At 46.6% G+C, this 26879-nt stretch overlaps 1 protein-coding gene across 5 annotated transcripts in view; it reads right to left on the reverse strand.

Annotated features, from left to right (window-relative positions):
- Positions 1–26879, reverse strand: part of ACACA (acetyl-CoA carboxylase alpha) — a 138337-nt gene that overhangs the window by 27292 nt on the left and 84166 nt on the right. For all 5 annotated transcript variants that reach the window (XM_014959434.1, XM_014959519.1, XM_014959280.1 and 2 more), the window contains 6 exons: positions 19285–19554; positions 18824–18921; positions 17783–17903; positions 17205–17315; positions 3244–3387; positions 2296–2416 (listed from right to left, as the gene is read on the reverse strand). In XM_014959434.1, the coding sequence (XP_014814920.1) occupies positions 2296–2416; positions 3244–3387; positions 17205–17315; positions 17783–17903; positions 18824–18921; positions 19285–19554 (865 nt within the window). The remainder of the gene's footprint in view (positions 1–2295; positions 2417–3243; positions 3388–17204; positions 17316–17782; positions 17904–18823; positions 18922–19284; positions 19555–26879) is intronic.

Below are 26879 nucleotides of genomic sequence, written 5' to 3' on the forward strand. Positions count from 1 at the left end.
AAATAGATTATAATACAAGGGAACATTAGACAGCTGAGCATTTGTCTGCCTTCAGCCATCATGTCTTATTTCATTTGCTAGTCTGCATAAAGACAGTCATTTATCAGCAAAAGCATCATTTATTGTTAAACGATGGGGTTCGGATAGCAGAGGGACTTCGCATGCTTTTAAATAAATAACGCTGTTTTTTTCAAGACACTACAAACATTTGTCAAAAGGCTGTAAAGTCATTAAAGATGCTTTTCAAAACGCCTCTTTCCATTTTAAAACTTATCTCGCGTTTTTCTCTTGATTCTGCCTAATCTTTCCTTTCAGAAAGAATGCTGAAGAAACTCAGGAGCTAAATGTAAAAATTGATACGTTATTTTAGAACTAGACCACAAATCCAAGCGTGTTTCACATATTCTTTTAGAAAAAGTGAAATGAAGTGCTCTGATACTGAAAACCTACTTGCTCCGTGGAAGACACCAAGTGATGCCCCTTTCCCTAAACAAAAATAGACTTTAAAAATCACCATCCTGGTTACTCCTTTGGGGTCAGACCTATTCTCCTGCCCAGACCTAATGCTTGAGAGGAATCAAACTGTTCCCGAAGAGCACATTTACCAAGATGACTCTGCAGTTCCAAGAGAAATAAACTTTTCCTGACCCGTGCAGATAATCAGCTTCTGAGTACGAGGGTTTGATTACCCTGATCACACCAACTATGAACTAGTATTATTTGTCCCTCATAAAGCCAGTGCAGTGTCAGATTTGGGGGGCTCCTCCTGCATCCCAAACCCTGATATATTGACAACACCCCTCCTCCCCCAGGTGGAACAGCAGAGCTGTGCACTGACAACCCACAAACATCCCTTCAAATAGAATTCTCAGGATGACAATTACCCCTAAGGGTACCAGGGTGGCAGTTTACGGTGCATTTCTCTACTTTCTGTGGGTGTTCATTAAGAGGACACAAAAGACACTACAAATGAGTTCAGCCTCACTGTGTCAGTCTGTGCAGTGCACGGCACCATTCCCACTGTCCGGAGGAAGACCATGGGAGGAAGGCTTTCCAATATTTTTAGCCTGAACCCTATGCAGTGAACGTGACAAAGAGTGTCCATCTGGGCTGATTGCTGATGCTGGACTAGGGAGTGATGGGTACAATCTGCAGACAGCTCTCTCTGCAGTCCTCCAGCCTCTACGAGCTGTATAACCCCAAGTCAAGGTGTTGAGATACTCTTCCCCACCCAGACAATGACAGAAATCACAGCTCTCTGGGGACACCTGCTTTCCACTAGGGCTTCATGAAGCTCCGCCAAAAAAACCCTACCCCAAGCCCCCCCAGAGCCCTCCCAGCTTCACCCCTTGGCACACAGCTCCCGAGGAATGCTTTAATCTGAACAAGCACCTCTGCTTCTGCAAACCCAAGTCCAAAACCAATTAAAAGTGGAGATCCAAGCAAGCTAACCTCTGCTGACTTAAACAGGATGGAGAGTGTTTTATCAAGACCAAACTTGTAATTACTGTGTTCTACATTCCTTGCCTCTGTGGCCCCACTGTAAAATGTGACCATCCATTTCAAAATTATCTCTTTATCGTGAGCCCAAAGCTGATCGTTTAGATTCTGGCCTCGTATCGGGCGTCAGTTTGAAGAATATCACAGCAATATCTCCTCTAATAAATGGCTTTAACTTTTCACCTAGGAGATATCTGCTTTAACTTATCACAGGGAATCATCTGCTTTCCTTAACGCTTCCACTAAATTAAAATCTGAAGTCACTCGATTTGGAAGCCAGCGTTAGCTGCACTCAGACAGCTGGATGAATTACTTGAGAGATGATGAAAAAATATTATCCAAAACCAGAAAACTTAGTTTATCACAAATCTCATTTTAGCCCCCCAAACTCATTAATAACGGCAGGCGTAATGGTCACCCAGTTTGCAGCTTGTACATACACAGGCTGCACAACCCCAAAAGCTTGCGTGGGGGTTCAGCAGTTTGCGGTGTTTCCAGTTTAATTATTCTCCAAGATCTGCAGAAATACCGTGATTCTTTTAGTGCAAAGGCCTTGGTATACGGTCTTTCCTCTGAACCATAAAAAAAGAAAATCTATAAACGTAACCAATAATTCTAAGTGTCCTCAAGCTCTCAGAATTTACATGTGATTTTTGTATGCTACACTCAAAATTGTTTAGAACTAATTACTTTATAAGCCCTGAAATATATTTGGACTGCAGACACAAAGCCTCAACAAACAGTTGTGAAATAAGGCACATTATTGTACATCCTGGCCACCAAAGATCTACGTACTTGGATTTGGGCGTCCAGCCAGCATCCAGCGAGGGTCGTAGGGAGTCTTGGTGGGAATAAAATCTATGGGTCTGTCTATAGGATCCTTGACTTTGAGGATAGGCACGGGGCTGTATACACTCTAAGGGAAAAAGAAGAATATTGAAGGGAGTCATTCTCCTGCACAGCTTTGCACCAAACACCGGCTCTGAAGGACCTGGTCAGAGCCCTCTTTCCCCCACGCTGCGCAACTCTTCAACTGATGGGATTCCAGAGCCTCGGCAGGAGCCTGAGGAAACTCCCAAGGTGCTCCATGCACTCTCTCAAACCCTCCTTTATCATAGCATCATAGAATGGTTTGGGTTGGAAGAAACCTTAAAGATCATTTAGTTCCAACCCCCCTCCGTGGGCAGGGACACCTCCCACTACACCAGTATGGCACAGACTGTACTTCATTTGCTCTTGAACTTCAGGCGTCACCAGCGTTAGCAAGGGGTTGCAATTTAATTTTTGAAAGGTGACCAGGCCACCTGCCTCATTCTATGCACTCTTTCCTGAAGGAAGGTGACCTGTATGTTCTTGTTGCTGCCTTCCTGGCTGCAGAGCAGCTTACACATATACATCAACCCCTACAAATTACTGCCTCGGAGGGCAACTTTTAGAGTCTTTTCAGTAGGAGACAATCCATTCCTTACATCAAACCCTGCTGCCCAGAGTTTTGAGGGGGAGAGCTGTGGAAGTACCCAAGGTAGTGCCAGTCCCTGCATCACAGTTCCTCCAGCACTTTAACACAAAAAACTTCATGCATTGTGATACCATGATGCTCAACAGCCCTCATCGTGGGCCTAAACCCCTTTGCCAGGCACAAACAAACACAGAAAAAGCCCACAGAGAAAGCTCCCCTCCAAAACCCTGGGAGCAAAGCGAAGAGGTAACAGCACCTTGGAGCACTGCAGGACCAGGAATTACCTTTGGCATGTAGGAAAGCCACTGCAGAATAGTGTAGACTCCTTCAAAATCATCACACACAGTGCCGTGGGTCACTCCGTTGTTGTGCATGATCTGGATCCCACCCAGCTGGTTGTTGGAGGTGTAAACTTCCCGACCAAGCACCTTTTGAAAGAAAAACAGGAAAATCATCAGAGGATGGGATGGGACAAGGTGGTGTGAAAAATGGTGATAAATAGAAGGCCATCCCTGCAGCAAGGCATGATCACTTCACCGCAGGATGGAGCAAACCACTGACAATACACCTTCCCAAGCCCTGTGTGCAGGTCAGATCTTACGAATAGTGACCCCCAAGGGGAACGATGCAAGTGGGGAAACTGAGGCAGGGGCCAGTTACTCGATTTACCCTTCCCCAAGCAGCGACGGAGCCGATACATGATCAAGTCTCCTGGGGGGTTGACCCAAGCTCAGCTCACTAATTCAAAATAGCCCTAAGACAATTGTGGAGTCCCCTTCCTTGGAGATTTTCAAGACCCGCCTGGATGCAGTCCTGAGTAACATGCTCTAGCTCTAGGCAATCCTGCTTCAGCAGGGGAGTTGGACTAGATGATCTCTATGGTCCCTTCCAACTCTAAAAAGTTCAGTGAAATTCAGTGAAACTGGTAGGATGGACCCAGTTAAACCTTTAACTGGGGAAAAAACCCAACCCCGCGCATAAAGATGCGTACGGCAAAGATAAAACCCCACCAGCTCCTTAGAGAGCCTGGAAAGAATAAGACTCTGACTGCTGGGCTTCCAATTCTCCTGCACGGCTCCATCTCTAATCTCAGCCCAGGCACCGCAGCTCTTTTCTCATTCTCCTGCTGTCTCTTTCCATTTGCCCTCTCGCTGACTGATACACTGATCTCTCGGTCACTCGGCTTTCTGCTCCGCTGAGTCCATATTACTAATAACACCTCTGCCACGGCCAGTTTACCTCATGAAGGCAGGAGCACATCATTACAAAATAAACTCATAACTTTGACATTCTAGCAAATACATGCCGTTTGTTATTTTTATGGGTTGAGTCTTTCTAACAGACAGAGGGCATTACGTACCTGCTTCATTTAGATCTTAAAAAACCCCCCTCAAACACACACAACCAACCTGCCCTCCCCCACCAACCAACCAGTGCAGTTTGTTTTAAGAAGAAGGGCCACCCCAGGAGAGGAGTAGCCCCCGGGCAGCCTGGTCCTCACAGAAGGGATGCTCAGGTCTGACTTCATCCTCATCCTCACATCCTACAATGAGTGCTCGGGACATAAATCATCTCACTCGCAGTACAGGGGTACTCACATTTCTCAGGATTTGATCTTTGGGGCTGAAAGTAAGGAGGTGCTAAAGGGGTATGGAAATAGAAAAATCTGATCTGGTTATTATAGTGGCTCAATTTGCTTCCTTCTTGCACAAGGTCAGTTAATCACAGCCAGGGTGAGGAGCTGCTGTGCCCATCTAAAGCCCTGCCTGACCGGTACGGCACAACGCTAGCATTGGCTAACTCTAATTTATTTTCCTCTGGAGGAGAAAAAACATCTCACAAAACTCAGCATTTTACAAGCACTGGAGGATCCTCACAAAACGCCCCGTGAGACAGGTGCCAGTCACAGTTTACATACAGAAGAAACCAAGACACAGAAATTACACAACTAGCCCCAGAATTCACAAGTCAATGTTAGCATTGACAGATTGATCACAGAGACGTTCCTGCATCTCCCTTCTGAGCCCAAACACCTTCATCTTCCTCTAACAAAATCAGAGCTGCAAAAAGGCATGGTAGAAAAGGCAGCAGCACAGATTTAGGTTCAAGGGAAAGAAAAGCACGGGCCTCCGGATGCCAGGCCCGAGCCTAGCTAAATGCCTTCCACAGAGGAAAATAAAAATAAAGAGGATTTAAACTCCCCATCTATGAACTAATGCAAACGTATGTACATGCAAAATGGGCCTCTGCTGCTGCTTATCTAGAGACACTGTAGACAGCTCAGGTTTACCACTGCTGACAGGCAATGAAAACAGTCTAATATACCGCCTGCTCTCGCCCTTAAATCCCTTTTTGGAGATCAAGATAAATATGCAGCTCCTTTTCCCGAGTGCTCCAGACATTTCAGTGAAGTGGCAGAGCATTGTGAGGGGCTGCGCAGGCGAAATCCCTCTGTAATACCCCGGCAGCACAGTATTTACTTGTCAGGCTCTGTCAGCAAAGGCAGAGGCAGTCCCAGGCTGCACTCACAAGTTGTGCCAACCAGCCCTGGCTGCTGTCACGTGTGTGACACGTCTGTCCACGCGTGTGCCCAGGGCAGCTGGAGGGACATGTAATACAGGCACAAGCCTGGAATTAAGCCCAGTCCAAAGGCAGAACGAGCTGGGCCAGTCCCTGTGCCAAAATCCTGCAGCCAAGGAGTTAAGGATGCTGTTTGCCAGGGCCACCAGGGGCTGGTCCCCAACCTGCTTCTGCAGGGGTGCTCTTCTGTCTTCTCAGGAGCCACCAGAGATCCCACCAGTTTCTTTCCCACACAGAGCTGCAGAGGGAATTGGGTGCCAGAGGTTAAAAGGCACCGAAGGGCTAGCCAGCTCAGAGACAATGATCATTGGGCTTGAGGAAAAAATGAAGGCAATAGCTCATCCATTCAGCTCCGCTAACCACCTCCTCGCTGACCTCAGAGGACTACATTTTTAAAGGCTGACAAGTAATTCAATCTCCAATTAACAATCTTAAATGGTGCAATGCATATTGCTGTATAAATGTTTCTGCAAGAAAATATCCAAGGGTGAAAGAGAATACATCGGCTGGGGAAGCACAAACCCGATGCTTCTGCAATCGAAGGGTTTGGATGTTCCTCAATGAGACACGTGGGCAGCAGAGGCACAAGCACGTTCAGAAATGTTGCCAAATCAGGTAGAGAAGCAACGCTAGAAACAAAGTCGTGGGAGAAAAGGCTGCATGAGATTAAATGCTGTACCTGACACGATCAGGATCTGTCAAAAGGGTAAACTTCAACCCCTGAGAGTTTGGGTCCGGGGAGGCACAGGGAGTCCCACGGAGCAGGGGGTGAAGAAGTGACAGTAGCATTAGCCCAAGGCTTGTAGGGGGTTGTTCAACGACCAAACACGTGCATGGAAGGGTTAAGCTTCCCAGCAGGAAGGCTACTGGCACTCAAGGGAACAGTCACAGATGCAGCTACCAGAGCCAGCTGCCATAGACCAGCAAGGTCCAGCAAGAGGGGTGGGAAAGCTCCAGGGTCCAGGATGTTAAAGCTGATACACAATCCACGTACACCTGAATACTGGCAATATTTGATCTCATGCTTAATCTGATGGCAACAGCACAAAAAAAGAGCAGCCATGAACAGCAAAGCGCCAGACAGTAAGCTTCTGGCAGAAGAAAATTTGCTTTAACTTCAATTCTTGCCACCCCATGAAAGCTCAGAAACCCAGAAACCATGTTTCTGTCACCTGGAGTTTGACATGGTTCCAGTCAAAGGAAGCTGCTGTGGGCTACTGGCCCCATATAGAGATCCCAAAGTTGTCCCAAAGCAGGGCATGGACCAGGGGACACGGGACAAAACGCTTCCTCTGTGCCCCATCTTCAACATCAGCCTGGGGTCAGAAGGCAACGCTGGTTCTAGAGCTACATGAGTTAAAGCTCAGCTCATTGACTGCAAGAACACACAAAAACACACACTATTTTCCAGATAACACAACCTTCCACAGCACATGTTTACAAAATCCAGGGGGGTTACCATCAGCACTCATTCCATTTGGTCCTCCAAAAGCCACGCTCCCACCCATAATGGGAAACCACATTTCTTTTTACTTGGGAGGATCTTTTGGGGAGTACAAAGGAGAGCTGGGATTCTAGCAGCCTTTTCAGCCTTTAAAAGACAGTCCTCAACAGGTTTATAGGCATGTCATCTGCATATTAATCATTTTCTAGCACTCAGACCCGTGCTGACCAGCTGCTTTCTCTCTGCCCTTTTTTCAGAAGCTGAGCTCTCGTTAGTGGAGACGTCGAGTGCGGAGCTGGTCTGGCTGCAACCCGGATTGGCTCCTGTGCTGCATCAAAGATGAAAGATCTGAACAACTGACAGCAGCGGGTCTGAATGGGAATCATTATGTAACATAAGTGCTGTTATTATTCAGAGCATATCATGTGTTTATATCAAATATAAGTGCCAGATTTTTATCCGAATAATTTCAATAATTGCAATTCCCATCCCACCATTTATATTATCTGCCAGAAACCCGAAGCAGAAAAGGCACACGCGCGTACTATAAATAGCCTATTTTTCATAAACAGGCAGAAACGATCGGAACGAATGTCTCATCAGAAAACACGATGTAGGGAACTTAAAACCTGGCTGCTATTATGTGCAGTCAAGCCTCAACACATCTTGCAGCCTTCGCTTCTGTCCCTCGGCTCTTCCCCTCCCGTGGAGGGTGCCACCGGAGGGTGGGCCAGCAGCAGCGTGGGACAGGAGCCCCCAGTAGCCCTGCTGTGAGCCCGTAGCCCCTTGGCAAGCACAGACACCTCGGCTCTGCCCGGAGACGGGCTCCACTTCTTGCATTTCTAATCTCTGAACGTGTGCAGTTCCTGCACTTTTAATTTACGAGCATTCGGTGGGGGACCCTTCTGACTTGGGAACATATTGGCTCGGTCTAATGCTTGGAGATTATTAAAGTCAGAGCTATACTCCACTATCAAGTCTACAGATCTTTTATTTAGAAGATATGGTGCTCTAAATGCACAAAGAGCTCCCTGTCACCTTCACATTAAAGCCCCTAGTGCCTGGTAAATGGAATTATATAGCTGTCATCTCCTTTCCCCAAAGTTTTAAGAGTACAATGGGCTCATTTTTTCACACTCCATCCCAGCTTCAGAACTAAGAGACCTACTTTGTATTGATTTAAAGTCTCAGAAATAAATAAACCTGCTTCACCAATGTGATTCACAAGAAATTCATGATACACTATTGCATGATATATTTCAAGCTGTGGCTCCGGCTCTTTTTTCCCTTTGGTGAGTGATGGGGGAGGTGGGAGGCAGGGGGAGGTGGGGGGAAGCTGACAGCCTGATGGTTATTGGAGATGGCTCCTGACTGCAAATCCAGAAGCTGGTCTTGCTGGTGGAGCCTTTTTCTTGTTTTAATTTGGTGAGATCAAGAGGGGGAAGGGGAAAAAGCAATTGCGCTTCACCTCGGAGGCAGCAGGGGAAGATGCACCCAGGTGGGATTTCTCCACCACCTTCTGCTGAAGATCCCAAAGCACCTCATGGGTACAAAGGGAGCAGGGCTCCAGAGCTGAGCAGACACAGAAGAGGCATCCTCTCCATTTGCAAATGGCAACATGAAACATTATGGGGAGGAATCAGTTTTTCCATCTTGCAATAACTGCTGAGGATTTTTGAAAATTTCTGGATTGCAACAGAAAATCAGATTTTGCAATCTTGAAATCTGAGCAAATATCAGACAGAGTCATGACATTTGCTTTACACTTCTGAAATAGTTGTTGTAGGTATTAGAAATAAAAATAATTTTTCAAAGAAAAGTCAGTTGGGGAGAAAAACCAACCAAACCTACAAACAAACAAAAAAGAACTTATAATTTCACCAAATAAATTCCAATCGAGAAATTCATCAAAACCAATACTTTTTCCTGAAGAGTTCCAGTTTCAGTGAACGGGTATTTTCAAATGAAAAATGTCTTGTCAAAATATTCTTGCCTAGCTCTCCTTTCACAGTGTAGGGAGACAGAGTGTTTTGCTCAAGGTCACTCCATCAGTCAGTGGTAAATCAAAAGGACTCAATATACTTTGCAAACTAAAATTACAGCCCCCTATTCTGCATGGTGCAAGCACATAAATCCCATCTGTCCCAGTGAGGGGTTCCCTAATCTAGACACCAGCCCTCTGAACAACATTAATGATTGGCTCCATGGTACTTAAAGATCTTGTTTTGGTCATTCCTGGTCACCTTCTGGACCCCAACAGATCCAGAGGCCACCCAAGGGGACAGGCTCTGGTGCAGGGAGCTCTTTCACCAGGAGAGTGAAATTTTGGTCACTTTGCAGTGTGGGTTTAGGCTTCACCATGGGATAAGGGACAATTCTCCAACGCCATTCTTAGAGTTTCCATTTAAGTGTCCAGAATGGCAGATATTTTCTCCACAATTCATCACAGAAAAGACCCACAGGCAGGTCACCCTGATTTCCATCCAGAGACACCCCAAGAGAGGTCAGGACCAGCGACTACAGGACTTGTTTGAATATTGCCACCTTCCATTCAGCTCTGGTGGAAGGTCAGGTACCAGAGTTAACACTCCAGGCATAAGATCCTCTGCAGGATCACCAGGAACTGGGATACAATCCCCATGACATGAAACAAATATAGGGTTTTAATGCACAGGAGTTTCCCTGGAAGCTACGGGAAGAGATTTAGATGGGCAGAATATGGGCCACTCTGCTGAACTCCTCCTCAGCAGGAATAAATACACACACAGCCCCCCCCCAGGCACCAGCCACACAGATAAACTGATCAAGATCCATATTAAAAATGATAGAAGGAGGGAGGAAAAAAAAAAAAGTCAACAAAAATCTATTAGACTTTCTTCCCTAAGCAAACATAAAGGGACTGATAATGCAATGCCTGGAACGTAAATTGTCTCTAATGGGAACAATACACAAATATCACCACTTAACGGAAGGCAATTAAAAATAAAATGTAGAAACGGAGGGTGGTGTTTGTTTATTTGCACTCATCTCAAGTCCGGGCATCCATCCTGCTTACATTAATGTCTTTACACGCAGCAAAGACCCTTGTGTTACCAGGATTGTCACCAACCAGACACCACCAGCAGCTGATGCCTCTCACTGGTGCTAAAATCGATGAATTCTGCCCTCTTCCTATTGCCCAATATTACTAAACTGGGACTGACTCCTACAAAAGCTCTACTCTGATCTTGGTTCTCAAATTAGGCTGGCTTTGTTGGGGTGCAAGTGATGGTGACCTATGACAGGGAGCCCTTCAACCGCACCGAGGTCCCACATCGGTTCCGAGAGAGCTGAAGAAACCATCCTCCACCCACAAAACCACCTCTTGCTCTCCCCACATTTGCCATATCCACCCTGGGCACAGCAGAGCTGCCCCTCCTACCTCCCCCACCATGAGCCAAGAGCGGGGTAACCTTGGGGAGATCCACCAGAGGAACCCACTGACGGTTAATGCCGTTGAAGTGTCAATTCCTGTGTGACATTTCCTAGACCCTCTTTGATTAGCATTCTCCAACACCCTGCACCCATACGTATCTTCCTAATAGTCGTGCTGTGCCACTACAGAAAGATTCATATCATGCATTAATAATTATAATGCTTCTTTGAATGACAGGGATGGCACTTGCTGTTCTAACTCACATGATTGCTCTCACATGATTGCTTTGATCTAATCCCAAAACTGGAGTCATCTTGAGCAGATAGTGAGCTATCCCTGACTTGAATCTCAAAAAAAAAAAAATAGAGCTTTCCACATTCTGTATTTTACTGTAAAACCCCCAAATGGCATCAGTCTCACAGGGCTTTTATTTAGTTTTCCATATTGTGAAATTGAAGGGTAAATATTACCGCTTGCAGCACTGAAGACCCATCACTCACACAAGACAGACTGTGAAAGCTTCTGTTCCTCACACCAGAGCTCCTCCAGTGCGTCTCAGACCTGTCTCAGCTGCTTCTTGTGTGGGCAGAGCCCCCCCAGCAGCTCTGCCCCTTCCTCCTGAGACCTGACCTGGTGTCTCACCCTGGAATCCCAGTCCCACGGCACCCAACAAGTTCTGCAGGGTCCCTCAGCTGAGACCTGTGACCATGGGATCGGCGCACAGAGCCCAAACGACGTCCCAGTGAGCAGGGAGGGCACGTCCACGTGTCAGGCAGAGACAATGAAGAACAACCAATATCAGAGAGCCACGTGGGCTGAAATGTCTTAAAATGAACTTGTTTCACTGAGCAACGTACAGCTGGGGGTCACCACCACCCAGGTGAGCTGGTTTGAAGCTCACTCGTGTACACGGCTCCTCTGCTGCGTGGTGTCCCACAGTTCACAGAGCCATAGAATTGTCCACGTTGGAAGGGACCTTTTAGATCGAGTCCAACCATCAGCCTAATGCTGACAAAATCCATCGCTAAACCATGTCCTTCAGCACCACGTCTACACATCTTCTAAACACCTCCAGGGATGGCAACTCCACCACTTCCCTGGGCAGCCTCTTCCAAGGCTTGATAACCCTCTCAAATTTTTTCCTAATATCCATCCTAAACCTCCCCTGGCACAACTTGAGGCCATTTCCTCTTGTCCTATTGCCTGTTCCTTAGGAGAAGAGATGGACCTCCCCCTCTCCACTGCAATCCTGCCCCAGATCTACACCAGCAAAACCATAAACCTCAGCAGAAGCAGTCACGCTGATCCCAGCCCTGGCTTTGACAGTCAGTACAACTCAGGACCTGAATTTAAAATACAATGATATCCTCTTCTGGCCTCGTGCAAAGGGGTTGTTAGGTTTTAAATGCAGATTGTCAAAACGATTCTTGCAGCAATTATGGTCTGTTGTATCAACAAGTCCTGGGGGACTCATCCGCCGTCGCGGGATTGACACATACACGGCGCTGCCTTGACACGGTTTGGCACCCATCACGTTAACGTCTTCACCAGGCACACAACACCTCTGCATTAACAGAAGGTGTGCTCAGGAAAGGTCGTTGGACGTTTCCTGGCAGTAGGGGTAGGAGTTTCTTACATATTTACATATTGCATTAACAAGCAAACAAGCTCCCACTAATCAGTTCATCTCACAAACACCCCTCTGAAAGACGCTCTTCAAAAACCTTTTCTCCCCATAAAAACCACCAGTTCATGCTGCCAGAAATAGTGCATTGCTCATCTGGTAAATTGGTTCCTGAGCTCTTTCAGGTCCAGAACAGGTTACACAAGCAGACACGGTAGTTAAACTAACACCATTTTGAAGGCAAAAACTTCCACAGAAAGAAATTCTGAGGACAGGGTTACCTACCCTGCCAACCCACCACTGCTGGGAGGTGCCCTCCATCTGATGAGCTCAAAACACATGGCAAATAGAAACCAACTGAGGTTTTGAGACCAAACTGTTGGCAGGGAACTGGCTCTTCATCTTCAACTGCCCCTTTCCCCACATGGACATAATCTCCCAGCAGGTGGTATTTGTCAAGCACACTTGGATGTTCTTGACAAACCAGGCCAACAGCAAGGTGCCATGGGGCCCCAGGGACCAGGACAGCTTGAGAGCCCAATGCATCATTCGAGCAGGCCAAGCCTGGAGAATTTGGGAAAAATCAAGCTAAACAAGGAGGGAGAGGAAACAGAACATTCTGCTGGTTAGATTCTTCCCTTCACCTCCAGAAGTCACGACCGCTTTAGATGTCCTGCTCTGAAGCACAATGTGTGGGACAGTTCTTCATCATCACCCAGAAAATGGACTGTTTGAGACACCTGGTTGAACATCCATGTAATTAACCGAGGTGTATCAAGTCAGTGGTGGCTCCTGAAAATCTCTACTAAATCTGGCTTCCTTTAGAAAAAGCCCAGAACATGTATCTGTAGAGAAAATGTGATTGAAAGCCACTATTTGTTTACATTAACAACACAGACTTAACCACGGGATTCTTTTAAACACAAAAGACAAGGAGGAGCAAACTAATTAAAAATAAGTCAGTAACAGACTCGGGAACATCCTTGGGAGGACTGAAATGAAATGCAGTCCCGGAAGCCTGAACCATATAAGCAATGCATAAATTGGGAGCACTGGGCTCTTCAGTCTTTACTTCTGGTAAGAAGAAAACCAATGGAAATTAACCTGTTAGTGCACGGCGGCAGCACGTCACCTATTTCACATGAAATCACACCCTGTTTCGTTTATGACGAGGAAAAGGAGCTGAGGGAGGTGGAGGAAGGTACAGGGGAGGAAAAAGGGGGAGGCAGGCAAAGTTAAAAAAAAAAATAAAAAAATCTCTGCCTCAGCAAAAGTTTTCATTAAAATTTTAGACAAATGATCTCTGTGTCCTTCTCCCATGCTGCCTGGGGCTCCATGCTATTTCTATGCAAATAACAACCTCGTGGTTTATATCTTATTATTTCCACCGGAGCTGCGGCGACATGACCCGAGACGTGTGTGAGGTAGACAGCGAAAGAGAGAGAGGGAGAGAAAAGAGAGGGAGAGGGAGGGAGAGAGATGGAGTGGCTGCTCGCTGAAGTGTGAAAAAATATTGTCAGGAGTGAGCGGCAAGAACAAAAAAAAAAAAAAATTGCAGGGATAACGTGTTTATTTCAGCCCCTCTCCCCATGTGAACCAGCACCTTTTAAAATTCATTGGGCATCAGGCGATCATGCACAATCCATCTGCTTTCACTTTATCATTTGCATTTCATGCCTCCTGGCTTTTGATGTGCTGATACTTTGATGCAGTCAGGAGACGCGCATTATCATTATTTCAATTTTCAGGGGGGTCAGCGGGCTCAGCACAGGCGCGCGCACACGCTCACGGGAGAGGAATGAAATGTCATTTCCACCTCTCCACCCCCTGCTGAAACGCAATGGGGAAGACAAAAGGGGGGGACGGATGAAACGCGGCCCCCGTGCCCCCCCCCACGCCGAGCGCCGGCCCCACCACGCAGCATCACACCTTCTCCCCAGGTCTCTCCCTTGCCTGTGGGTCTGGGCTATAAACAAAGGGAGCTCGATCAGGAGCAGAAGGAAACCTCGTACAGCTCTTGGGCAGTCTCTTGGCACCCCTGGCAGGCAATGGGGCAAGAGAATCCTTAAACCCACCTGATACCAAGTGTCTCACAGCGCTGTGCCTCCCTCCTGACAGCGACAGGGACGCAGCCAACAGCCAGCACGTGATCAGTCAACTTCCAGCACCAAACATGAGCTACAGCTAAAAATGATACTGACCTTGAGCTCGTCGTCTAAGTTATAGGTTACAGTCTGGTTTCGGCAGCTGGACCTTTCCCTCTACACCTAAACCCTCGGGCTGGTTTTACATAACCATAATGAACAAGAGCAGCAACAGATCTGCTGGCACGTAATGATTATCACAGCCCCCCTCGGCTCCCCCCTGCAAATTAAAAAGAATCTAATATTTCACAGGAGAAAAAAACAACCCCAAAACCCAAACAACTTTCCAGCGAAAACCTCACTGCTCCCCGGAAGCCTAATTGTCTCCATTGCTGCAGAAAGGTTTTTGCGCTGCATGTTCTCTTCTTGCAGAGAGGACATTTTGAAGAAGACGTGTATCAGACACAAGACTACGGGTACACTCTGTACAGCATCCCCTATGAACACAGTAATTAAAAGTCAGCAATGGGAAAAAATGTCTCAAATCTCAGACACCTAACTGGGAAAAATGAAAGGAGCATTTGCATGCAACGCTGTTAGAAAACATTCAGTCCCAGCTGTCAGGGAAGGGAACAGTGTCCATTTATTTCTTTTTGTTTCAGTCATGAGCTTTCCTCAGGACCCTTCCAGCTGGGCTGGTGACCTTCTCATCCCCACGAAGCAAAGCACTCTCTTTGCTGCCCAGGGCTCTTCTCCCCATCTACTCAAAGGTAACAAGAAGCAGCACAACTCACTCGCTCCACAGAGAAAAACTACAGTAGGTTTCCACCATGAGACCCTCCTGGAGTCTAACTCACACGAATGAAGAACACATCGTGTATCATGCCCCACCAGCCTCTGCTTTCCAACAGGGGAAGACTTTGCTTAACTGGCCCCTGGCTGATGCGAATGAAGAAGAACACATCGTGTATCATGCCCCACCAGCCTCTGCTTTCCAACAGGGGAAGACTTTGCTTAACTGGCCCCTGGCTGATAGTGACCTGACTTCTAGCCAGAAGAAAACTCAAACTGTCCATCTGAATTCAGGGGCCAAGTGTTGAACAGTTCACATCTAAGAAGAGGCAGACAGAGGAGAGGTCTGAAGCAGACACTGCTCCATGGCCAATGATGCAAACGCATCAACATTCACCAATTCCTTCACGCCCTCCTTCAAGGTCTCAACTGGACTGAGCTTGCCCATTTCAGGTTAGCACTGGACAGCATGTCACTACTTCAGACCTACTCCTAGGACACAATTATAGCTGGATCCACTCAAGAAGCTCTGACCAAAACCGCAGGGACTGGAAAATGAAGACCATACAAACTAGCAAGACACCACACAACATCCAGGAGTGAGTGAGGGGATTCCCAGTCCCACTATTCAAGGACAAGTAAACTTATTGCTGGGTCTGGGCTTAGGTGTCTTACTGGGAAAGCTGGAGCGGATGCAATAGGTTCCTCCTTTGCCTGACCTTTAGGCAGGCAGACATTTAGTGCCTGTATAAAAACATATCCCTTTCCAACAGAGCAGGGAGGAGAGAAAAGGACACATGGGATTCTTCAGCCCACTGAAATTCCTGGGATGGGATACGTCACCCTCAGAAATCACCTCCTCCTGCCTATGCCTGCTGACAGGTAGCAGGTGCTTAATTTAGACTAAATCCTGAAGTGCCTAAAATTTAGTGAGATTAAACTAGTCCTATAAAAACAAACATTCACTCCACGGGTGGAGAGTGCAGTTAAACCTGGAAAGAAGAGAGCAGAGGAGGAGGAGTGAACAGACCAGCTCTGCCATCTGGGAAACTCTGCCAGGCCCCGATCCCCAACAAATGACAGCTGGAACCAGGCAACTTACTCCACTTCAGCAAGCACTAAACTCACTCAATTTCTTTTTAAAGGATGGATCTTCAAACGCCTCTTTTCCTTCCATTGATGCAGGTGTGTGTGATGTGTGTAAGAGATCTAACTGAGGGTGCTGCATCCTAGAGTTGATAGGATTAATGCTTCATTTTCTGCAGAGCCCCCTTTATTCAGGGGAATAATTCAACGAGAGACTATTTTCCTTTTATCTCCCATTGTCAGGCAGGCGCTCCTTGAAACACAGCTTGCGCTGAAGCACAACCACCCCAGGTGCTGGAGAGTGCCTGAGAACAAAGCTGCACAATGGGGAAGGGCACCAGAGCCCCCACAATCCCAACTCCCACGTAAACAAAGCCCTCAGTGAGAGGGACAAGAGCGGAGCCGTGTCTGCTCCAGACAAGGAGCTGGAGGCTGTGGTATTAATAGGGCTCGGGGCAGCACGGGAGAAAAACCGCCTCTGGGGGGGTTAAAAAAAAAAAAAAAAAAGAAGAGCCACTTTAGCAGTGAAAGCTCTAAGTTTTCTTCCAGCCCCAGTTCTTCCTCCCTGCCCCCACAGCTGAGGTTTCCAACGGGTTTGACCCCTTGAAAATCACCATCCACACACTCCTCCTCAGGCTTCAGTGTTAACACAATGCCATGGATGGCTGAAAGTTCAGGGGGTTCTGGCCCACCTATTTTCAAACAACGGTCTTCCAGACACTGGAAATGGCCCTGTTTCCTCTATCCCAGTACACAGTGGGTGGGAGAAGATGCTGCCCAGTCGGTGGCCTTCTCCACTTGTGGTGTTTAGTCACTGCACACAACCTACGTTAAAAGCTGCTTCTCCTTCTTCCCTTCACTCAGTTCACGCTCGAGCCCTTAAATTAACAGTTCTGCCTCAGTCCCCTGCCAATCTCCAACTGGGACGCCTGGAATTGTGCCTCTGGCTGTCAATACGATGTTCTTGTCAAGAAAAACAGGAGCATGAAAGCCCTGCTTTCTGACCAGAGAGAAAGGAAAAAAGAAAAAAGGACTGCAAAGGCAGCTGCTGCCCGTGTTAGTTCTCCTCCTTGATCGGGAGGAGCCTGAGATGGGAGAAAGGAAAAGGGACCAAGCACAGTGACAGGGATAGTGGTGGCAGCTCCTTAAGTCTGAGGGAGAAACCACAAAAACACCAACTCCTTTCACAGAGCTCCAGAGACTGAAACGCAAAGACTTACCTTGTTGAGGGCCCCGCAGCCTGTCAGGATTATGTGAGAGTTCTCAACCTGGATAGTCCTCTGACCCAGCCGAACGAGGTAAGCCCCAATTCCAATCGCCCGACATGTAACCTTAAAAAAAAAAAAAAAAGAAAGAAATAAAAGAAAAAGAAAAAAAAATGCCATTGATTTCTGTCTTACCACACAGCCAACACCTATCGATTCAGACACCTAGATGTAACTAGGCAGTTTTGTATTACAAGGCTATAAAAACTACTCTCACTGCAAAACTCCAGAATCTCTTTTTTTTTGTAAAACACGTTACCTGAACATATGTGTATTTTATTTTAAAAAAGAGATGCAGTAAGTTACAGGCTGAGCACACGTGAAGCCAAAGGGCCGTTTTCTATAAGTGTTTTAAATTTAATCTGGAAGGGCCCCAGCCCTGCGATGGTGCCAGTAGCGCTGCTCAAAGCCTACAGAAGCCAATTTACATCAACCACAAGTCTGATCCCAGATGTATCTCCCGGATATCATTGCAGGATTTTTAGCTGAAACAGACAATAGAGTTTGAAGAATAGAAAGCAGTGGGGGATTACCAAGTTGATGGTGATAATACTCTCATAGGCTAAAGATGATTCTCCAGCAATCATGCCAGATCCTCTGAGGTTCTCTATTCCAAGTCCGTCTTCCTTTCCGATAATATCTGTTATCTTATACCTGAGGGAGACACAGACAGCCTTTGAGTCACAAGGTCCAGTGATTTGCTGAATCAGTTTGCTACAAAGAAAATGAAAAGTGACTAAATATCATTAAGGCTCCAAAGTGTAATGTGCATAAAACCCGGGCAGGGCCTGTGCCTGGGCTCGCTCTGCGGCTTTGCTGAACACCACCGCACAGTCCTACACCCGAGCAGCCAGAGCAGCAAAGAGGAAATGCCAAGGGAGAGGAATGCCCGTGAAAAGTGTTCTTCTGGCATTCCCACAGGACATGAGGAACAGGCTGATTATAGGAAAAAGGGCAAGAAAGGAAGAGAATGCAGCCAAAAGGAAAAAGAAATAGAAGAAGAGATTATGAGGCTCTTCCCCTTTCTTTACTTTCTTCTTTCACACCTTCTCCCCGCAGCCAAAAGGAAAAAGAAATAGAAGAGATTATGAAGCTCTTCCCTATTCTTTACTTTCTTCTTTCACACCTTCTCCCCCAGCACAGCCCCTTCTTACCCAGTGCTCTCAGACTGGCTTCTACCTTTCCCACCAGGCCCTTGCTAAGCAAAGGACTGCAGAGTGCACTGAAGTGCTTCACTGAGGGGAGCCACCGGTTTCCCCACAGGCACCCGCACATCCCCGCACCCAGCATCGTCCCTTTGTTCTGCCAGAGCTTGCCAGGCTGCAAACTGGGCTTTTTTTTTGTTCCCCTTCCTTAGCACATCCTCCTCCCTCTGCCCAGGAGCACCTCTAGAGCTGCAGTCCAGCTCGGAAAGTGTCTCTGCACCTCATTTTGAGATGTGCCACCTTTGGGATGGAGCTGGGAAGATGCAGACATGTGGAAAACCTCAAGAATGTCCTAACTGAAGACAAGGATGTGACATGTATAGCCAAGGACGAACAGAAAGGTTTCCACTTGCACCTCTCTGCGCTTACCTGGACTCTCCATTGTCCTCCACATGTTCACAGTGAACCGAGTTCAGGGCACTGACTTTTTTATAATCCTGAGGAGTCAGGTACAAGTACTTGTATCCCTGCAGGGAAAAACAGCTTGTTCATCTCATTCCCACCTGTAGCCGCTTCCCAATCCCCAATAACCCCTTGCAAAAAGAAAGTTTCAAGGGAGCAGAATTTAATTCCAGATAGCGATAAGAACATCCTCTCCTAACAGCAGGGCTCCAGCTGAGGTCAGGGAAAGCTACGGATGTTCTCAATGTTTAGCACTAATTCATTCTGGATGCCAATCCTCCTGCCTAAGAGATCCAATACCAAGAAGTAGTTCGGATCAAACAGTCTGGCAAATACTTACCCTCACCTCTATTAGAAGAGGCGGTGTAAAAATAGGATTCTTTTGTGAGCTGCTGCAGATCTCACCTCCGATTCCTGTGCCTCCTTACCTTGTAGGGGTCATCTGGGTCTTCCCAGGCCACGTGGAACATGTGCCGAATCTCCTCAGCCAAACCGATCCTGGCCCCGCTGTTGGCAGCCACGTAGATGCGGGGGATGCCGTGGGTTCGAGCGAGCTCCGAAGCCCTCAGGAACAGCACATCCTCCTGAGGCCCAAAAGAACCTATTCGGTACGTAATGTCATTGCCGATGACGATGATATCGCGGCCTTCGGGATACTCGGGGGTCTTCAGAGTCATCTTCCAGGCCACCATCCCAATCTGCAACCAAAGAACAGAGATCAAAAAAACCTCAATGTGCATTTTCAAGATGTGAAAGAGGGGGAATCAGGCAGGGGCTGTTTTTCTCACGAGTGTTGCACTTTGTGTATTTCCTTTGGGCGCTGCGATACAGGCGGCTCTGACACGCGCTGCCAGCCGAGAGCACAGCTGGCAGGACTGGATCCCTGCCATCCTCACTGGAGCACATCCTCCATCGCTCTCTTCCCACCCAAGACACTGATACCGGCCCTCCCCTTCTTCAGGGATTTGTCACGGGTCCCAAACACATTCTGCAAACACCCCTTTCACAGGGCTCTGCGTTTACACCGTGTGCTGGAGCTCAAGGGGTGAGGATGGATGTGCTGCTGCATGGGAACTCCTGACTACCCAGATACCCCCCCAGAACCTCCTCACCCTGCTTCTTCCTCTCACCCTGCCCTCATTTTAATAATCCCTTTATTTTGTAACTACCTCCATTTTCCTTTTCCTGTCCTCCCTTTCATTTCTTTGGCTCTTCCCTTTTTTCCTTCCCAAACGTCGCAGCAGTTTCTTTCCAAACCTGCCCGGATAAGTAATGCCTTTTTTTTTCCTGCATATTTTTCTTTTTTTAAAATCACCGGATGATCTCTTCCGGCCAATCTTACGGAGATCAGCAACATCTGTACCCTGCATCTCCCATCTCCCGGCTGCCACGCAGCGCCGTGCCGGGGAGCTGGCTATCCCGCAATGCCATTAACAGATGGAAATAGCAGCATCCCTTGAAAGCCCCATGCATCACCCAGTCTCCGCTTGCCCAAGGATCATAAGCTCTGAGTACACATTCCTCAAGCCGATTGCACATCCTCTGCAATCAGGAGGGCTGAAACTCCCTCATTGTGGAGACTCTGAATTCTGAACATGATGAACCCAAGCGGGAGGGGGGAGAGGGGAGAAGCAGCAGATAGATATGTGCCATTTAATCCAAATCAAAATGGCACAATACACAGTTGAGATCCAATCAGCATCTGCAATAAGATATGCCATAATAGGCTCATTAAAAAAAATAAAGAGGCAGAGGAATTAATCAAAGGGTCATTGGAAGTAAAGCAGGCAGCAATCCAAAAATATTACAACCGGCTCCTGGCAGATCCTTCCCGTCCACCTCCCCTTTCCAGAGCTGAGATTGCAAGTTCACAGAACGATGGGGTTTCAGTTCACCTTTCCCTTCCTCTCCGTTTCCTCCACTGCTATTCTGACTGATACGTCGTAAGGGATTAATTTGTTTGCCTCTGAATATTTGCAGATTTACAGTTACATCTTAGCATCCAACCGCAGCGTTTGGAAGAGAGAGATACTGCAGCAGTTTCAGAGCCAGGAGCATAAATCCCTAAAAGTCAGGGGGATGCTTTGCTAAAATACCAGAATTATTGCAAAATTAAAGGGAAAAGTTGTAATGCTGTAAAACAAGTGGATGGAGCTGTTGGTCAGACACGGAGATCAAATGTGTGTGCAAAGAGAGTGGAGGTGGCACAGACAACCAGCCTGGAGAGGGGAAGAGCAACTAATCCAACCCAAACAGACTTACACGGCCAGAGGGGCTCCTTAGACTTCTGTTACTGGACTTTCAGAGCAGAAAAAAGAAGAATAAAGGTGAAAAAAGGAGAAGAAAAGTAAGTTTGGCCCTTCTGACCTGCCTGTTGCAGGAAAAGAGATGACAAGGGGTGGATATTGTGTCTCTCCTCTAACTCTCAGCTGTGGACAAGCTTGTAATCAGAAACAGTGGATTAAAAAAGGCCACAAATCCAAAGTTAAAGGCTTCAAGATTCACCTCCAAGAAATAGGGGATGCCTCTCAATAGCTCGTCACCTACCCCAGCTCAGTTCTTTATCATACTTTACAGGCTTATTTTTTTTCTGCCGTAACTAAAATTCTGAAGTGGTACCTACCAAATTTTTCTGCTACCACCTCAGTAACCTGCTGTAGTTGGTTTAAAACCCACCGAGAAGATGGGGGAATATTCTCTTTAAAACTGCCCCACAAAATTCTTCCAGACTAGCACAGAAGCAGCACTGATTTCCAGGTTTTTCCCTAGGTAGCTGTTCCCTCACAGCCCCACCAGTCCCACCAGCCAGGACCACAGTGGGAAGCTCCAAGCACCACCAGAGGAACACAAGCCACACGAGCAACAGCAGAATCACTCAGCTTTTGTATTTGCTAAATACCCGTCACCGCAGCAAAGTGCAAGGCAGAGAGACATAAAGACATAAAGACATTGCCAGAAACCTCCACAATAACCACAGTGTGAGGCAGATGAATTAACAGGGGCTCCAGGGCTGAGGGACAGACCTCAGGACCCAGGACTGGACCCACCGTCTGTCTCACCTCTCGGGATGTAAGAGATTCTCCTCTGCCATCAACTTGGTGAGTTTTGACCGCACAGAAAATAGGCAAATTAAAAGCATTTCCTATTTAGAAAAATTCAGCTGGTAACAGAAATCTTGGAGTAGTTCCCTAACCCGAGACCGTGTACCCTCTGCATATATAAAATCCCTTTTGTTAATGCTCACTGGAAGAACAGGAAAAACTATCCACAAACTCTTGAAAATAGTCTTTAGCTGATAAACATGGGGCAACCATACACAGTTTAAGAAGAGAAAAACTAAAGTGCACCACTTTATTAACTCAAGTCTTTGCCTCCCCAATGCATAGCGAGTTTTGTGCCATTTATCCAGTAATAGAACTCACAGGGAACAGCTAAGGATTTTTTTTGCTCTGAACAATGTAAATTCTGTTTAAATTTATGGGCAGTGGAGGACAGCCTTCTATTCCAGGGGAAAAAAAAAAAAAAAAAAAAAATTTTTTTGCTCTGAACAATGTAAATTCTGTTTAAATTTATGGGCAGTGGAGGACAGCCTTCTATTCCAGGGGAAAAAAAAAAAAAAAAAAAGGATGAGATTTTTAAGTTAAGGGCAGCATGCCAAAAAAATGGGGAGTTCACAGGTTAATTAGCCAGGCTGAGCTAATCACCTAAGAGCACTGTCAGGACAATCATGGGAGATGTAAGCAGCAGGGGCTTCAAAGCAGGCTCTTCTGAAGAGCCAGCAGAGTTTGGAAGCGCTTCTCCTGCCACGGCTCTATTCCCAGCACACCCGGGAATGAAGAAGAGAGGGAGGAAAAAAATAGAAGCAGGAACCATCTTATTTAACTGTTTTTATGTTGGCAAAATGATTTGTGCCACGGTATTTCCATAAGAAGTGGGACCATTATTCTCCTGTAGGAACACATTTGGTTTGAAAAGTATCACTGGACAGAACGTGAAAATCAAAGCAGATGAATTATTCACAACCTCCGATCAGAAGTGATCATTATTTCTGATGTTCCAAACTGTGATTAGGATTCAGTGCTCAGATGTCATTTGCTCCCTGAATAGCACTGGCAATGCGGAATTGCACGACGCACATATATTACACACAAGTTTTATATATATATAATTTTATACACACCTTCTCCCACTAGATCTTGGGCTTAATGTAACCATTAACAGATAGTAAAAACACGATATTAACTAACGTTCGTTTTCATGGTGCTCATAAACGCCATTAGTTTGACACACAGTGTCAACACTAATCATGGCCTAAAATTAACACCAAAATTGACTTCAACATTAATTGCGCTATCGATGTGAACGGTAATACACACACTGATGCAGTTCCAAATTGACTGCTGGTGGCAGCCGGAGCTGTTGACGACGTTCCAAGGGGAATGGGGAGGAAAATGATCCCAGCCTCCCTCCGGAAGGCACCGCAGGCTCCCAGGGACAGGAACCAGTGCAACTGGGGGCTGGTGGTGGGGCCTAATTCCTGAAGCAGCAAAGCTGACACAAAATCTGATGTCAACGAGAACAGCTTATTATTTGCCAGCCTCTACGCTTGAGCCACGTCAATTGTGCTGGTTTATTCTACTTCTCTTGCAACCAGGATGATGCTCGAGCCTGGCTACTTTATGCCACACTTCATTTTATTTGTTTATTAAACCTAATATTATTAAACCTGAATGGGGGTCCCAGTCTCTAAGCAGGACAACTGAACTTACAGAACCCCGACAACAATTTTATCTTGTTCCCATCCTCTTGCATCTACATTACATGTAAGTTTTATATATAAAAATATATATATAAGACTTCAATCCATTTGTATGCCAGCATTTATTCCATGCAAAAGTAATAATAAAAAAGGAAATGCAGTAGCTGTAGTGGTTCTAGCATGTGAGTGCAGGAAATGCCGAAGCTGAACATTATTGAAAGCACATTTCTCCCCCCCTTGGGCATGTTCTGACATCGTTAAGTCAAGGAACACGTGCTTTATTCCCCCTTCACAACCTCTGTGTGTTCTGGAGGAAAACCAGTGCCCACTGACCCCGGGATGCTGGATGCTGACACCCTCTGCTGCATGGCCATGGACAAGGTGTGTTTTAGGAAGGGAAGACATTCCCAGCAATTTTACTTGCAATTTTGGTATTTCATCATTTGAATCTGACGTCCAGAAACTTAATAGAATCATAGGATGGTTTGGGTGGGAAGGGACTTTAAAGCCCCCCCAGTGCCACCCCCTGCCCTGGGCAGGGACACCTCCCACCAGACCAGGTTGCTCCAAGCCCAACCTGGCCTTGAACCCCTCCAGGGATGGGGCAGCCACAGCTTCTCTGGGCAACCTGGGCCAGGCTCTCACCACCCTCAAAGCAAAGTTCTTCCTGAGATCTCATCTAAAGAGTCCCTCCCCATCTCTTCTATAACTTGAGATACTCTGCACTGACCAAAAGCTGCAAATTTTTTATCTTTGGCATGAACCAACTTCCAGAAAAAGGGCACGATGCACATGGTTTGCTACAGGCACTCAGACCTAACGCCTTGACAAGTGCCAAAACCCAGGATTCCTCTACTAAGAGATACTCTCTGCACTGACCAAAAGCTGCAAAATTTATATCTTTGGCATGAACCAACTTCCAGAAAAAGGGCACGATGCACATGGTTTGCTACAGGCACTCAGACCTAATGCCTTGACACGTGCCAAAACCCAGGATTCCTCTATTATCTTCTTGGCTCTGAAAAAGGTGTCATTTAGCAATCAAAGGGGTGGTCGCGGGTGGCACGGCCAAGGTCCCGTTGGCACGGCTCTTCCCAACAGCACGCGGCCAAGAGGATGAGATGGGAAGAAATGGTTCCAGGAGGAGACATGGCAAAGGCTTGCTCTGAAAAAGGCATCGTGCAGGACAAGGGCTGAAGGAGATGTGAATTCATCCTGCCCTGGTTCCTTGCACTAGACTGAAATTCAGACACCTAGATGACAAGCCAGGAGGCCAACCAGCAACAGACTGGCTGATGTTCAGTGAACGTGGATGAACACACAGAGCACCAAAAAGCTCAAAAACCCCATTAAAGACAGTGTAAAAGTAGTTTTTACGGCACACACATCTGCGTGGCAAGGTATGAAGCTTCCACAGGGTCTCTTAGAGACAGCAAAAGGCATCGCACTGAACCCAAACCAAATTCTCTATCAAATTCAAGTTTCTGCTCCAAGCCCACAGAACCAGCTGTGAGCAGCACAGCCAGCTTTTCCACCAAAACAGCAGCTTTCCTGATGAAGCTTTTCAAACTAAACAATAAACAGGGAGGAGTCCCCAGGCAAAGGGTAAGGCTTGAAAACTTCAGATGAAATAGTTTGCATCTGGTGAATTTATAGACGGATAAATTACAGAGAGCAACAGATAATCTTTATTAAGAGCTTTCTTGTAGGCAAGAACTTTCTTGTCTACAGAATCCATATACATGTGTTCAAACATATGTATCAAAATACAGAATAAAACTCTTTGTGCCACCACTTGTATCTCTGATCTAGTAACGCTTGTATTTGAGGATTTGAAAACCCCTCAAGAAATTTGAAGCTCTACTTGCTCTTTGAATAAGACATGATTTGGGTATTCACTGCTTCCAGCATTGCCTGAGAGCCTCACCTGTGATGGGTGGGGTTATTTCATGCAAAAGAATGTAACTTTTGTAAAGCTTTAACAAATATCACAAACACTTACTAGACACATGCTTTAAATTTGATAAATCACAGGAACTACAGGAAAGGTAACAAAATCAAAATTCTGTATTTGTTTGACAGCATCATGAAATTCAACACTAATTTTTCTTTATATAAAATAAAAAAAAAATTACTTATAACCTTCCAAAAATTCCTCTTTTAAATAGTTATAATGAATTCTAACTCAAAGGTGTATGCTAGAGGCTCATACCCTCTGGTTTTGCAAAGAAAGCCTTTTCAAACCTTGAACTTCTTGGATTGCTAGAGCATACATCGACCTTTTCAAAAACCAAGCTATGGGAGATACTGCATCTACGACGCCGTGAGACACAGCGCGGTGAAGATACTGATCTGCATGAATATTAACCCTTCCAACAACTGCAGGTATTACAGAGTGCCCCTGCTCAACTGTACAACCCCTGCTCAGGGAAGGAGCTGCTCCCCGTGCTGTGACATTCATCCATCCCAACTCTAAGAGTTCAGAAGAGTCCCCACACCAGCCCCATCCTCCCACCCACACCCCTGCTACTCCTACAGTTACATTAAATTATCTAGGCATATAAGTGAGAAAAAAAATAGCTTTCTGTGATGCTAGGGGGGACCCTCTTTTAATTATGTCATATTCCACTTGTCACGAGACATTCCACCCTTTACTAAAACCAACACTCTCCAGTCCATGACAAAAACGTGCTCTGTCCTGATCCCTGCCCCCACATCTCACCGTGACCTCCCAGCATCCCACTGATGGGGGCTAAAATTATTCTGCCAAAGGAGGATCACCTTCTGAAATTGCATCCCAACTATTTCAGCTGAGGAGCCGCCACTCGCTGTGCGGCACAAATGCTCCTCCAGCTTCCCTGTTATTTAAACCCATTCCTAGGGCCAGGAGAGCCCTCAGGTCAGGATTGTTCCCAAAACCCATCAAAAAGAAGGGTTGGGAAACACAAAGAGAAACAAGTATTTTTACAGTAACCTCTGGGAAAACCAGTGGTGGGGCTGGGGCAGGGGGGAGATGATGCAGGAGTGTTTGCTTCCACCTTCACCTTCAACCTCTGACTTTCCCATTGCCCATTCTCTCCTTTTCTCAAGTATTTCTCCATCCGCCACGAGGAGCCCGGCAGACGTTTTAACACCCCGTGCCTGTCATAAAATGCAGGAACACGGGGTGACAAAGCAGAACATGCAGTTCAGCTATTAAGCTTGGCTTGTATAAAATTCATTAGCTACACCTTTCAGCCCCCGGCAACCCAGGGAGCTGCGGAA

The sequence above is a fragment of the Calidris pugnax genome, unplaced genomic scaffold (assembly GCF_001431845.1).
Source record: "Calidris pugnax isolate Ruff unplaced genomic scaffold, ASM143184v1 scaffold45, whole genome shotgun sequence".
NCBI classification, from domain to species: Eukaryota; Metazoa; Chordata; class Aves; order Charadriiformes; family Scolopacidae; genus Calidris; species Calidris pugnax.